At 39.4% G+C, this 15,059-nt stretch overlaps 1 protein-coding gene across 24 annotated transcripts; it reads left to right on the forward strand.

Moving 5' to 3' along the window:
• Positions 1-276: 276 nt before the first annotated feature.
• On the forward strand, positions 277-6,880 carry LOC104414558. 24 transcript variants are annotated; one of them, XM_039300980.1, is made up of 10 exons: positions 277-617; positions 752-1,025; positions 1,100-1,225; positions 1,361-1,582; positions 1,683-1,759; positions 1,842-1,939; positions 4,817-4,910; positions 5,021-5,218; positions 5,317-5,470; positions 6,442-6,880. In XM_039300980.1, exons 4-10 carry the CDS (start codon positions 1,563-1,565, stop codon positions 6,620-6,622), a joined length of 822 nt encoding a protein of 273 aa, XP_039156914.1. In that variant the 5' UTR covers positions 277-617; positions 752-1,025; positions 1,100-1,225; positions 1,361-1,562; the 3' UTR covers positions 6,623-6,880. The 24 variants fall into 24 exon arrangements, 9 of the variants coding, with proteins under 9 accessions (XP_039156914.1, XP_039156915.1, XP_039156919.1 ...); XM_039300981.1 differs by having other exon boundaries at positions 1,100-1,187; XM_039300985.1 differs by having other exon boundaries at positions 1,100-1,187; positions 1,361-1,489; positions 1,655-1,759.
• Positions 6,881-15,059: the final 8,179 nt, after the last annotated feature.

Consider the following 15,059-nt stretch of genomic DNA (forward strand, 5'->3'; position numbering starts at 1 on the left):
TAACTAAGGGTCTGAGCATATACAACATGTGCATTAATACATAGTAAATCCAAAAGAGCAGAGGGGGGGTGGGGGTTAATAACCCAGTTTCGAGGAAGACATCCTGTGCGTTGGGCTTTAGCTACTCAATCGGCCACTCTGTTGGTATTGTGGCTACAATAGGTGAAAGTCAGTCCCGACATAGTCTCATGTTTGAGCTTGGCCCAATCCACTAGAGGCTGCAATGACTAGCTTAAGGTAGATGAGGAGAGGACACTCTCCACCAACATACGGTAATCGGATAGGAGTACTATTTCTTTTTCTAGGGAATTTGGGGTGAGCTTTGAAGATATAAAGTCTAGGGTTTCAACCAAAGCTACAGCCTCCGCTTCTTCAGCAGAACTCACCTCGACATTTTTTGCAAACCCATCTCTTATTATGCCCAAGGAGTCTCTACAGATGCAAGCAACAACAGCGTGAGAGGAAGTTCTTCTCTACTAGGAGTCGGAGAATCCCCCAGTCGTCTCTATGGGTGTGGCGGGGTGCAATGCTGGATTAGGTCCGCAAACAGCACGTCGCTCAGTTCGATTGAGGTCAGGGGAATAAACGGGTTCTTCCTCTGCATCGTTGCTGCACAGGTAGGTCATAACCCCCATCCTTTCTTCAGATATGCAAAACCTTACGTGGTGGGCGTCATTAGTGCTTCTGTTATCTTGTTGTTATGCTAGAGAAGCAGATCTATTAGATCTGAAATCGTATGTTGGTGTTGTAGAGTCGGTAGAATCTTCATCGATGGTGATGCTGGTCAGTGGGAGCTTGCCAGGATCTCTCACTGCTCCTCTGCTATTCAGCTCGAGCAAGCGTGCTTTGTTCTAAATCTGGATCAAGTTAAATGTCTCCGATGTGTCAGGCTCATCTCCATTTTCTCTACTATTCGGGTGAGGGCTGCTCCTATCCAGTTGTGTCGCTCTGGTTTGGCCTACTGAAGAAGCATAGGCAGCTCCATTCTCTGTTCGTCTGCCGCCATGGGTCGCTGTGTCGATCTGGTTTGGTCTCCAGTTCTGGATTTATGCTTTGTTTTCAGCATTAGCATATTTGAAACTATGAGAGGGCTATGTAGGTGGTACCGGGCAGGTGTCATTGGGACCTCCACCCAGGGGATGCTTCCCGTAAGCTTGCTCTCGACATTTACTGGGCGTCACGATCAGGTTAGGTATTTCTTGGCTTGCTTCTCTGTGTAGATCAGGTAAGTATCGTGCCCATTCTATACTTCTTTCTTTAGGTCGGGGCGATATAACTCTAAACGTTTTATCCTTCCCGGTAGTGCTATTTACATACGGGTTGTGCGATATATCATTGTATCTCTCGGTTATGTCTGTAGTCGAAGTTGGAAAAGATGTTGGGAATTCACTTGGATTGGCGGAAGTGATGTCGCAATTGGAAATTGAAGCCAAGGCAGAATCCAAAATAACTTCATTGCTACGCACCACCTCCTCTTGATAAATATTAGGTGAGTCAGTGTTTGAATAGGCATCTTCGAATGAAGCATCGATGTTTATTTTGAGAACTCCTTGGGGCAGGGCATGCCACTTGTCAGGGTCAGGTAGATGTTGGCCTTGCTTCCCAGTTTTTGATTTTTTATTCCAAGTTATGAAGCTCTCCTATGACATTGCAGCTCTGAACATAGTTTGATGTGGGTTAAGGGGATGTTTCTTGAAGATAAAGTGGTTGCGATCCTTCCGTATGCACCAGAAAACTGAAGCAACCAGTTCAAAGTTACGTGAGTTTCTTGATCCTATAAAATATTTGCTCAACCAGTCATCAAATCTTGTTAAACCCACTCGATCTATGTGGACTTGCAGGGTTGGCTCATTCCATATTTGTGCTGTCCAGGGGCAAAGGAGCAGAGTGTGCTCGACCATCTCCGCTTCCATATTGCATATCGAGCACATTGGTGAAGGTACAATCTTTCTCCTATGTAGATTATCCAAAGTAGGTAAAGCATTATTACAGGCACTCCAAAGGAAAATTTTGATTTTAGGTTGTATGAAGGAGTTCCAAATAAGCTTCCATATGTGTGGATCAAACTAGTGAGATGTTGTTGGTATCGTCTCTTGATGAGTAGTAGGTTTTTTTTTATCAAAAAGTAACCGCTCTTCACAGTATGGGTCCCCGATTTGTTATTTGCCCAAACCAGTTTATCTTCTATAGTTGGGAGGCCAATGGGGATTGCTTTGATTTCTTTCACTGGGGAGTCATTGAACATGGACCGCAAGAGTTCTTCCTTCCATGTTACGGCTACAAAGTCAATCAAGTCGGCAACTTTGCTTGGTTCATTCGGTCTCACTGTTCCTCCAATAATTACTTTCTTCAGCCACTTATCTTCTCGAATTGAAATTTGTTAACCATTACCCACTGCCCACATAACTTAGGGAGCAATTGCATCTCTTCCTACAAATAAGCTTTGCCAACCCCACGATGGACGTGAGCCTTTCCCTACTTGCTAAAAGTCACAGATTGGGAAGTAAAGGCCTTTCATGAGTTAGCTCCAAAGTGTGTTCGGATGCTGAGAAATTCTCTAGGCATGTTTTCCTAACATGGCGATGTTGAAAGCAAGTAGGTCCTTAAAGCCAATACCTCCTTCCTTCTTTCAAAGTTTTAGTAGATCCCATTTTCTCCAGTGCAAACCAACTGTCTTATTAGTATTTCTCCACCAGAAATTAGCAATTTTCTTCTCAATGGCTTTCATAATGGAAACTGGGATTTTGAAAATTGACATTGCATATTGAGGTATTGCCTGAACTACTGACTTGAGGAGAATTTCCTTACCAACTCACGAAAGCAAGTTTTCTTTCCAACTCTCTAGCTTCAAGTTTACCTTGGCAAGTATCCAGGCAAACATATCTTTCTTTGAGGCCCCCCAATCCGAAGGGATTCTTAAATATTTTCCTATTTTCGCTATTTCGAGAACTCTCAGCACCGACACCATGTTTCTTCGAAGGCTTTTTGGACACCCTTTGCTGAAAAATAATCCTGTTTTGTTGAGGTTTATGGCCTAACCTGATGCATAACAATATTGGTGGAGTATAGTTGCCAAGTTTTGACATTCCAAAACTGTACCATTTAGGAAAAAAATAGAGTCATTTGCAAATAGTAAATGAGAGAGAGTTGGATAGTTTCTGTTCAGTTTAATGCCGTGGATGGTATCTGCTGCAATTGCTTGTTTCATCATGTGGGATAATACATTGGCTACAATAATAAACAGATACGGGGATAGAGGATCTCCCTGGCAAATACCCCGAGATGGCTTGAAGTAGTGTGAGGACTCTCCATTAAACTTGATGTTGTAGGACACTGTAGTGATGCATTGCACAACCCACTGCACCCATTTGTCACTAAAGCCCATCTTTCTTAGATACTCATGCAAGAAGTCCCACTCTATTCGGTCATAAGCTTTCTGCATGTCGAGTTTAAGGATGGCTTGAAATTTTTTCCTCCTGTCTCGAGTTCTTAATCTATGGAGAACTTCTTGAACAATCAAAATATTATCTTGAATTTGGCAACTCCCCACGAAAGCACTTTGTTCCGCAGCAATTAGGTCTAGTAATAATGGTTTTAGTCTGTTTGTGAGGATTTTAGAGATGATCTTGTAAGCAAAATTACATAGGTTTGGAAATGTTCTAACTTTTTTGGATTTTGGTTCTTGGGGATAAGAATGATTTGGGTTTTGTTCAGGGCTGGGCTAAGAGTTCTAGACTCAAAGAAAAGCTGCACTTCCTTAAGAATATCCCCGCTGATGACTTGCCAATGCTGCTGAAAAAATAGTCCGTTCAGTCCATTCGGTCCTGGAGCTTTGGTAGCACCCAATTGGTGAGTTGCATGATAAACTTATTCCATAGTCACAGCTTCAGTGAGTTTAAGGTTCATAATTGCATCAACTGACGATGGTATGTGGTTGAGGATAGGCTGGAAGTTCCGAGGATCTACCGTTGTATATAAATTTTTAAAGAAATCCGTTGTGATGTGCTTGAGAGTCTCATTATCCCTCACCCAGTCTCCTTTGGCATTCATTAGCATAGTAATGCCATGGTAATGCGGTTTCTGTTTCTCTATTGTATAGTGGCAGCATGAAAAAAATTTATATTCCTATCCCCCCATTTGAGCTACTTAATTCTAGATCTTAAACCCCAGAACATTTCTTCTTGTCGCCAAAGTGCCTCGATCTCTTTATGTATATTCTGAATTTTGCACTAATTGTACTTCAATGTAGGGTTATTCATCCGAATCTGAAGCTCATTTGTCAGCCTTTCGATTTTCTTATATGCATTAGGAAATCATTTTTTACTCCATGCCTCTAGTTGAGTAGCCACGCTATGCAATTTCTCAACCATATTCTTCCTGTGAGAGTCCTCCCATGATTGCTTGACAATCCTCTTGCAATCTTCATCTTCTGCCCAATATGCCTCATATCTAAACTCGCACCGCTTGCGTGCCAGGATAGGTAGAGTGGATAGAATGAGAGGACTATGGTCGAAACCAATAGCTGGTAGGGTTGTAACTTCAGCATTTAGATCAGCTATTCTCTAGTCCATGGTATAGAGGGTGTGTTTGGTTAGGCATTTAGAAAGCTCTTTCAAGCCAAAAAGCCCCTTGGAAAAAAAAAATAGGGTGTTTGGCAATCATTTTCCAATTAGCTTTGAGTTGAAAATTGGTCTTGAGAATGCTGAAGGGCTCCATTAATGAAATCTTGTGGAGTTCCTTTTTTACCCTAAAAAAATAATCAGAAACCCAAATTTACCCCTTTCTAAAAAAACAAAACCAACGGTTTTCCTTGCAGCTCCTCCAGAGACACTCATGCTCTAGTCCTCACACTCACTCTCCTGAGAGCCCCACGATGACGCCGACTTCAGATCCGCCAACAAAAAATCTGGGTTTGTTTCCTCCACTCGATTCTTCTCCTCATTTGGGTTTGTTTCCTCTGCTCAATTTTCTCCTCATCTGGGTTTGTTCCTATTTCGATCTTCTGAAATGGAGGACACAGCAGCTTGCAATTCAACTCCTCCCTCCCTCCGACGTGACCACTTAGGCCATCGCCTCCACTCGATTCCCTGCATCCTTGCACATTTTCCCCTGCTTGTGGGTAGTGAGGTTTGGGCAACCTTCGAAGGCCTGCACTTTCTCTCTTTAAGCCTTCTTGGGTCGTCAGGATGGAGGCGAGTTCCTCTTTTTGTTTGTCAAGGTGACCCTCTTTGTATGATGTGTTCCACCTTCCTGCCCTAAATTTGCACTGATTATGGCATTTCATGGTTGTGATGGTCACGGTCGAACGTGCACAAGGAGGCTCGAAAGAAGCCGGAACCTCCTTGCATCGTCTACCATGGGAGCGGAAGGATCGATTGTCACCGTTGCCGCAAAAAAAGTCTCTCTCTCTCTCTCTCTCTCTTTCTCTCTCGGTGGCAAACCCAGATGGTTTGGTTAGATATCAGCTCAGGTTATTGGTGAAATCTCCTAACTTGTTACAAGTACATACTATTGTGTCGAGGTCTTGATCAGAATAGAAATGTTGTTTGTGAGAGATCTGCGCGTGCAACACTGTTGTAGGTGTTTGCTTATAGATATCTCATGGGGGTGAACTTGATTAGTTTCCAAATGTGAGGGCATAGATTGACCTTATGCATTGTTCTTGTAAGAGAGATAGAGAGATTCCATATAGTTCTCTCTTTTTGGTACTGGCAACTATTAAATTCAAGCTTGCCCTATCTAAGATGGGAGGAAATATCTCTCTAGTTGGATAGTGAGGAATTGAAAAGCATGAAGGCTACTGCTACCTAGTGAACTGAAGAAATCCCATTGCATTACTAGTGAACCGGTTCAGACTTATGAGTCATGGACCACAAGTTATGGTGGCTTGATAAGAGGGCGAAGCTCCACATATGGTCAAGCGCTGATAGTCTACTCTCTCAAGCAAAGAGACCACTAGGCTTATGTTTTATAGCTTCCATCCACATAAGAGTCTGTATAAGTAGGTTTTGTTGTACTTACAGTGGTCTTCTTCAATGCTGCTTCTTGTTCCATAACAAAACACACACTACATCGCCATGACTTCCTTGGAATTTCACCTTTTGTCCCCTTGCTTATTATGCATCATCTGGGTTTGTTGTGGGGTGTAAGGGGGTCGAGAAAATTACATTGGCAAGTGTGCTTTCAATTAGAATGAGAGCATAGATTCATGGCGTTTCAGTATTCTTTTGGCCACTTAATTAAGTTTTCTGCAATTGGTAGATTTCTCTTTGTTTGTTTACTGCTTTTGTTGGGTGTTCCTCCACTAAATCCTCGTATTATTTGTTGTTGTAGAGCTAATCAACCAACAAAATTGAGTTCACCTACAGTATCAGTTATATTCAACAACTGTTAACTATTTGACTCCATTTATTCTTAGTGAGTTTTTTATGTCTGGGTTAGCCCCTTCGTGTGGAGGGTGGAGTGGGCATTGAAGCTCAAGGGCATAGCCTACAACTGCATCGAGGAAGACATCCTCAACAAGAGCGCTCTTCTTCTGCGACTCAACCCTGTTCACCAGAAAGTCCCTGTCCTCGTCCATGGAGGCAGAGTCCAGAGTAGTCTGCGAGTCCAGGAGGAATGAAGCCCTGTGTCAATTATTGCACCTACTCCTTGCTCGGTGCAGAGAATAGCTTTGCTTGCCCTTGTTTTCCTTATGAGTTGGGCTTTGGATTTGTATTTAAGATTCAAGAGTTAAGTATGGATTGTAATAATGTGGTTTAGTGCGGTTTTTGAGTTACTCTGCTCCTGTGTATGATTTCACTCTATCTTAGATTGTTGGTTGCACAAATTGACAGTTGAAGCTTCCATTACAAACGAGTAAGATTGCAAATTAATTCCATCGCTTTGGTTGCACGTCTGGATTCAGTATGCTAAGCAAAAAAAGAACAGGCCAAAAGGATCCACTATAACCATGGCAAATCCAATTTCCAAAGGTTTTCGCCAGAGTTACTTAGGGAAAATCCTGGGATCATGTTCTGGCACTGAGGATCAAAACATTAACTCATTTTGTGAACTGTTTATTCAATTGGGGTTTCTCGAAAGCACCCAATGCAAAATGTAGTGATGCTCATAGTTTAGATGTAAATCAAAATCTTCAACCTTCTTTGTTATTACTTGAGCCCGCCTCTAGATCTTGCGTAATAAGTTTATACCTCAATGATACGAAGCAATTCTATGGTTTTTAAGGATAATGAACTTCTTTCCTCAAAGCATATATTATCATGTTTTTATTGTAATGAAAGTATTCTTATTGTAATTTAGAAAGAGAGTACATAAATTTTGTTCATTTGATGTTTTTTTAGCAAAAAAAAAAGAAATTTTAATTTTAATAAAATTGTTTACACAACATCTTTAACATGGTTGTCAAATATAAATGTCGCAAACATTATTTTTTTAATTTTAAACAAATAAAAATTAAAATATTTAGATTAATCACCAAAGGGGCTCTGCAAATGTATTTTCTACCAAATAGCATTTATCTCAAAGTTGCTTTTCAAAACAGAATTTACCAAACAGTCTTTGCATTTCCCCTAAAGCCCTTTAAGCTAAACTGCTTTGCATTCTCCCAATGAGCTTTCCAAATGCTGAACCAAACGCACCCAGAGAGCTCTATCTAACCTTTCTTTAACATTTTCATCTCCCTCTATTCTGTTCGTCCAGGTAAAAGCGCACCCCTTAATTTTCAGGTCCATTAATGAACATGCATATAAAAAATCCTTGAATGCAGTAAGTCGATAGTGTTCAGCCATCCTCCTCTTTCCCACTTTTTTCCAATTGTAAATAACCTCAATAAAGTCTCCAATACACAACCAAGGAAGGTGATTATAGGCACTTGCTCTTTGTATTTCCTCCCAGAGTATAATTCTGTCATTGAAAGCATTAGGAGCGTGGAGAAAAGTAATTCACATATTCTGTCTACTATCATGAGGAAGGAATTGCATGTTGATAAGATATTCAAAGTGTGAGTCTATGGAAACGGTTACCTGGTCTTCCCAAAAAAGAGCCAAACCCCCCGATAACCCTGCTAGATTCACTAAAAAGCTGTGAGAAAACTTGAGTCGTCTTTTTAATCTTTGCACTGCCTGCTCTTGATTTTTAGTTTCCATAATAAATATTAGATTGGGTCTTTCTTGAGTCGCAAGGATCCTAAGAGCCTGAATTGTTAGGAGAGAACCCAACCCTTGACAATTCCAACTTAGTAGTTTCATGGGTGCATCAGTGGCTTATTAGGGCTAGCCACTAAAGCCCATTGAGTTGATTTTTCCTCCTTTGTTACAGGGATGTCCACTAGTTGTAGGTGGTCAGCGGATGCTGTTTTGGAGGCTTGAGCTCCATACGGGCAAAAACGCTTACATTTCTTTGATGTGGAGAGCTTGGTAGATCTAGTTTTGCCCCTAGTTGGGCATCTTTCTAACTCTAGATAGAATTGCCTCTCTTTCTTGACTTCTTTGATATGTTCATTGTGCAATGTCAGCATGGACTCCGCATCTAAGCAGCTGCTGTCTCGCTTATGTGGAGCTTTGCTTTCCTTAATGATTATAGCTCGAGAAGAGAGGGGATGTTCGGCTTGTTGCTCGGGCCCCTCCTCCGAGAGATGCTGGACATGGAGGAGCAGGAGGGGCTGCTCTACTGCTTTCTGTGCTTGATGTGTTTCATGGGTATCCACTGCCAAGGGAGATTCTGACACCATTTCTATGTCTTCAATGAGTTGGGTTTGCTTGCCATAGAAAATTTTTCCATACAGGTTGAGTTCCCGGACCTCAGCTCGTAACTAGTTTCCATAGTTACCCGGTATATCTTCCTCCAACCTTGTTTGTTTGTATGGTATTTCTTTATAGGCAGTGGCATAATGGCAAATTCAACCACAAGAGTAGTAGTAATGTGGCAACCTTTCATATTTGAATTCAATCCATAGCATTTTGCTTCCCAAGTTGACAATTAGCCCTGTTTTAAGAGATGTAGCTAGATTCAGCTTGATTCTTGCTTTTCCGACCTTATAATTACTGTTTCCTTTTGCTTCTAGTTTCACCTCAAGAACTTTGCCAAGCTTGGAGGCGATCTCTCTAACTACCGCCGTTGTAACTCTACCAAAAGGTAAGCCAAATAATTGCACCCAAAAGGGACAGTGAGAGAAATCATAGCACATATCAAGAATGTTAGGATCACATTGCTAGAGCAGTAATAGGTTGCTAGAAAAAGACCATGGCCCGACATCAAGGACTTTCTACTTCTCAGCTTCTGATTTAAAGGAGAATGAGAAAAAGCCTGGTTCTAACACGGTGCGGGAGACGTTCTCAGTTTTCCATGCCCATTTCATAGTGCTGAGAAAGGCTTGGAAATTTACATTTGGTCGAGAATAGAGTTTGCCAAATAATGTTAGCTAGCATTCTTTTAACTTTTCAGCAAAAATACCCTCCGTTACGTCTATAACATCATCTTCTGACCATAAGTTACCTAAACTTTTACACAGTGCCTCTAACCTGCTCGCTTTAGAATTAGGATCTGCCATAAGGCCTGCTTCAATAAGGTGTGATGATAAGGAGAAGAGAATACGTCAGGACAGAGAGCTTGTGACCAGCCTCTGTAGCCCTAAGTCATGTTTAAACATCACAATTTTCATGCATCATTTAAGTATCTTAATGAGCTTATTCTCATGCATCACATTTGGTTATTCTTATGACTGATTTGTACACTTCTATAATCGCTATCATTTAAGCTTAATTTTAATCTTAATCAAACTTGATGTCTCATCAAGAGTCTTAGGGCACGTTTTGATCTTTCTAATGATGCCGATTTTGTACCATTTGCATATTATTTGACCCATGTTTCATTTTTGCAAAGTTTTTCCCTAAAATCTGTCACAATTGAAATTCAGAATGTTTGTTTTGCCCTTATTGAGTCAGACCTTTTGTCATTTTCATATGAACTTTTCGGTAAAGATTTTGAGGTCGAGTCCTTATCTAGATTTATTTATCATTCTCATGTCTATACTGTTGTGACATTTCAGAATGTTTAGATATCATTTACAAGGACAAATTGTTGTTGATTTAACATGATCCTGCTGCCTTTTTCTGTTCTTGAGACATCGTTCTGTATTCTTGGATTTTCATAAATTTATGTGTAGCTTATCTTAGGAAACTTCCTTCATGGAAGTTGTTCCTTATTGTGTGCTTGATGTTCTATAATTTTCTTAGGGCCAATTATCCCTTGGTCCTACCCCAATTGCTCTAATCTCGATTACCCTATTTGATATTTGTTGTTTTGATTCTTTGATGCAATTCCATTATAGGATTTTTAAGAATATTTTGCATGCTGAATTGAGATTACTTGTCTTCATGAGTTTTGATCCTCATGTTCTAAAATTCATGCACTAAAATTCTTAGAAAATTTATTATAAAAAAAAAAAAGAACATCGCGCTATACTTTTCAAATCCCCTAAATGGTGCAAAACAATTTGAAGTTTCATTTTTTGTGTGATCCAAACTCAATTTTCATTCATGTGATGCCCATGTGGAAAACTTTCATTCTTAAAAAAATATTTTGATATGGTTTGAATAGTGGTTTGACATTAATTTTGTCTAAGTTTGAGTCATATTTAAAATGTTTTAAGCTTGATCAGTATGTCCAGTGATACACCCAAGTTTGCCTTGATTTTTTATTTTTTTTACTAGTTGAAGCCTTGATAGTTAAATGTGCCTCGTAGCTATGATAAAATTGTGTCTCCCTTTCATCCAAGCTTTCATGTTATGCTTTATATTAAATTTCCAAAATTATGTTTTTGGCTTTGCATTGATATCGTCTAGGTTTGGACCATATTTAGGGCACCTAATTAGTGTTGATGCATCCGAGTTAGCCTTGACAACTAAATGTATTCCATAATCATTGATATAATTATGCTATGCCATTAACAATTTCATTGGAATCCATTGTTTGGTTGTCTCTCAAATGACTTTTAGGCATCACTTGAATCTTTTAGCTTTTGAAGTGTTCATTTTTATAGAACTCATGTTATTGTGTTTGGCGCTTGATGACTGAATAAGTGATCTAGTGTTGGCTCACTAATTTTGCTTGATTGATTGAGAGCCAAGGCCAAAAGACTTGAATGCATGCTTTTATACTTGCTATGCATGTGATTTTTATATTTATGCATAGGTGTGATGCATGATCACGTGGGATATCCTGGGTCACACTTAGAACCCGTTTCAGGGACTTTTAGTATTGGTTGCCACATGAGAACACAATTGGTGGGCAATGGCTATAAGTCATTAAAAAAAATGAATAGGGTAGGCGTCCTAGATGGATTGTTGCATGAATCACAAAGGCCGATCTCAAAGCCATGTTTGATCAATTAGACACATTGTCTTAATTTCTTGATTGTGATTGTTTTTACCTATTTGTGATTGTGACTATTTCTGTTTGTCCTACTATATGTACATATTTTCATATTGTAAACATTCAGTGTTAGTATTATATTAGAGTCAGAATAAGCCCATGGAGGTGGCAATCCCGACAACCTAAAGACAACGAATGGTCAATGTCCAATTAGACCCCATTTTGTACCATTTATTCCCATGATATATGCTTTGAGTTGCTTTTTGTTGTATAAATGCCTAATGAATTGCAGGTTCTTTTCTTTCATTTTACTATATGTTTTAGGATTGCATATTAGATTTACTGCTTTTTTGTAAACTATTTTCAGTGTTTATTTACCGCACTTTCTTTAGATTTCAATTGATTGTTTTATTTCCTTCTTTAATGGAAATAGATTGACATGAAATTGATCGTCCATCCATGATCACCTAGTTAGTTTCTCATTGGTATGAAAAGGTTAAAAGACACGAATAGGCACATTAGGAAACACAACAAACTATTAGATACCGAAAGGGCGTTAATAGAAATATTAACGTAAGCTAAGTCCCTGAGCTTTAGAATCTCTAGTTGCGTAGATATTGAGGGACCACTCCCGATCCTCAATTAGGTTTTCTAGCCGACCCCCAAAAAAGAGGCTAGTTACAACTCCTAAAATTGTGTTTTAGGTTGTCTAATAAAACTAATAATAAGATGAACTCGTCATGAGGGATATGGGTCTCGTAGAGACTCACTGAGGTTTAGCATACTTGATGTGGTAATAGTCCAAAAGGATGAAGTGATGCCATTCTTTTATATGAAGAGTATGGTCAATACGGCTACTGTGGTAAAAATACCCCTAAATTAGTCATTCACACCTGATCTCCTTTTTAAGGTGTACCATATGTGTGAAAGCGAATCACGACATAGTCCTACTATCACACGAGGTGTGAGCTTATGAAAGCTCACGACCATAATTGAGCAAACTCATGTGATTGATCCCAAAAGATGAGGTACTAACATCTTTTGGAGTATGTACCGTGAGTGAGTTTTCATAGTCAAGTACCTCTAAACCCTACCTTCCCACTGCCGAAAGGGGGGGTGCCTCGAGGGTCAGGTTGCGACAAGGTTTCAACTTTAAATCTTTAGTGTCTAGGTTTTGTATTACTTTATTGATTGTTATATTATTGCAATGTTTACTATGTGCATTTAATTTCACAAAGAGGGGAGAAGAAATTTGTTGTACACAATGAGATGCGGTCGAACTAGTCTTTCGGCAACAGATAGCTTAGAGGAGAAACGAAAACTCTACTGCAGTGGCATGACTTAAAAGCGCCCTTTTGGATGCTTGGCTTATAGCCATTAGCTTTTGGCCCTAACATTGTGAACAAGTATTGAATATTCTATAAATAACATTCTTTTGTATTTCAAGAGATATCATAATTGTCAATTTCGAGAAAAAGACTATGGAGAAGACTTGTTGATTTTTTAGCGACTTGAGGCACCACGAAATATTATTCTGAAAGTAAATAAGAAAATGATTCTCAACTTTTTCTTATCATCTTATCCTTGGCTTTTTGATGAATCCAATCCGACCTCATTGATATTAGTCTTTGATTACCATTTCGGGTGAATACAATCATATATTTGATTATGATATGAGGGCGCTTCATCAATCAAACAATGGGTCACCACAATGAATCATTAATGGAAAGCAAAAGCGAAAGATCAAAATCTAAGACAGTCATGTTCATTTTATTCTAGACTCAGTTGTGCAACCAAAACAATCTTCAATCACACATGATAGCATGGTTTATGCCCATGTATAATCATGCTTCCACGTGGTGGCATCTTTGCTGAAGTAAAAACCGTCATTCCATACAGACCAATAGCACTGGCCACCACAGCGAAACTGATCCTGTTTTGCCTTGAACGCGTCGAAGTACTTGAACTGCCACTCCCCCCTGGGCAAGGTAGTGGGTTGTCTTAAAGACGTCCATTCGGAAACAAATCATTTGCTCTTGACCTAAGTGAAGGGTCCGGACCCCAACATCGTCATCATTGGATTGGCAATGGAGTATTAAGTCGCCGACTAAATTGTGATGATGTGGACATGGCGCCTCACAAACACAAAGACAGCTTGTGATGGTGGAAGATAGGATATGAAGGAAAGTGATAGGCAAAGGACAAACGTGAATTGGCTTAGGGATTTCAATTTTTTTTTTTGTTTATGCTGGAGGAACCGCTTTGGCCGACAGCCGCCATGTAAACCCCCAGGTGTCGCTAGTGGGGAAACCACCACCCCGACGCCACGCTTAAGTCACCACACAGCGCTTCAACCTCCCTGCTTCGCAGGGGCTTCGAACCTTGGCCTCCTCGGTGGAGGACAAAGGATCTACCATCCACGCTGCAACGGCTGGTGGTGGCTTAGGGATTTCATTGCTATGAAGTATTATCATAATTAATGACATTTGGTGTAGAAACTTTTGATGTGATTTATATTGAACATTCTTTGTCCATCATGAAAATTTATTGAAGTCCCATTATTGACTATTTTGGGAAGATAAGGGCAACTAGTTAATAGAGTCCAAATTTAGTATGACATCGGGCTCAAACCAATAAAGAAGACGACAAAATATATACTTGCCTTTTTCAATAGATATTCATGTTTTTGTCTAAACCTAATCGTTTGTTTAACCAATAATCCAAGGAAGTTTTTAGAGTTGACTTTTGGTCATCTCTCAAAGTTAAATTTGAACTAAATAAAAATCATCAAGTCACCTCTTTTAATGCATAATTGAACTTTGAATTCATCAGTCACAAAAATCAATCGAAAATAGACTTTTAGGCTAAATTGCCACATTCGATCACTAAAATTCAAAATTCACTAATTTTGAGTCATTTTTTAGGTTTTGTACCTTCACGACATATGATGCAAGGATCATAATGCATTCAATTTTCAGGTCAATTTTAGAAAATCAAGCTTGAAACTAGTTGGTCAATTTTCGAGCATCAATTTAGGCCCCTATGATCCACCTTCTTGAATAGGACAAGCATGAATTGGCTTAAGGATTTCTGTTGCAACCAAATTTTTCGGGTGTGAACCACCTGAGATTTGGCTAATGGATTGTTAAGCCTAGACTTAACTCGGGCTCTCCCAAGCCCATACCAATTCGCGACTTAAGTTTAAGTTTTTTAACATACAGTTAATTTTATCTAGGAGTCGCCACTAATCTATTTTTTGGTGGGTCGATTAGAAACCCAAGTAAAGTAACGGGAGTTTTACTTTACTCCTACGAACTAGAGACTATGGGTATGGAGACTTGGTTACACTAGATTTCTCTAATGCCCTTTCGGTACCATTCTTTTATTTTCAAAAATGTTTTTTGCAAGCAGCTTAAATTGATTTTAAATCTATTTCCCTAACATGTGAGGTGATCATGCGGATGCGCAATCCACCAATTTAACACCCAGATAAACAATAAATAAATTGCAAAAACTTACCTCAAAGCAACGAAAGCATCTGCAATGTTAAATTAAAATCCACATCAACAACCCTTGATATGGTTTCTAATTAACATGCAATTTATTTTTTTGTTTTCACTTAATTAATGAGAATCTAATCCATATGCAGTGCAATGCTTTTAATCTAACATGAAATGATATGACAT

This window comes from Eucalyptus grandis, chromosome 8 (genome assembly GCF_016545825.1).
Source record: "Eucalyptus grandis isolate ANBG69807.140 chromosome 8, ASM1654582v1, whole genome shotgun sequence".
In the NCBI taxonomy this organism is placed as follows: Eukaryota; Viridiplantae; Streptophyta; class Magnoliopsida; order Myrtales; family Myrtaceae; genus Eucalyptus; species Eucalyptus grandis.

Bases quoted from the DNA above. Each gene is read 5' to 3' on its own strand.
- LOC104414558 (XM_039300980.1), top strand. From the start codon at position 1,563: ATGCCACTTGTCAGGGTCAG. The intron at 4,911-5,020 runs GTTTGTTTCCTC...TGGAGGACACAG, and splicing joins TCCGCCAACAAAAAATCTGG to CAGCTTGCAATTCAACTCCT. The intron at 5,219-5,316 runs GTGACCCTCTTT...AACGTGCACAAG, and splicing joins TCCTCTTTTTGTTTGTCAAG to GAGGCTCGAAAGAAGCCGGA.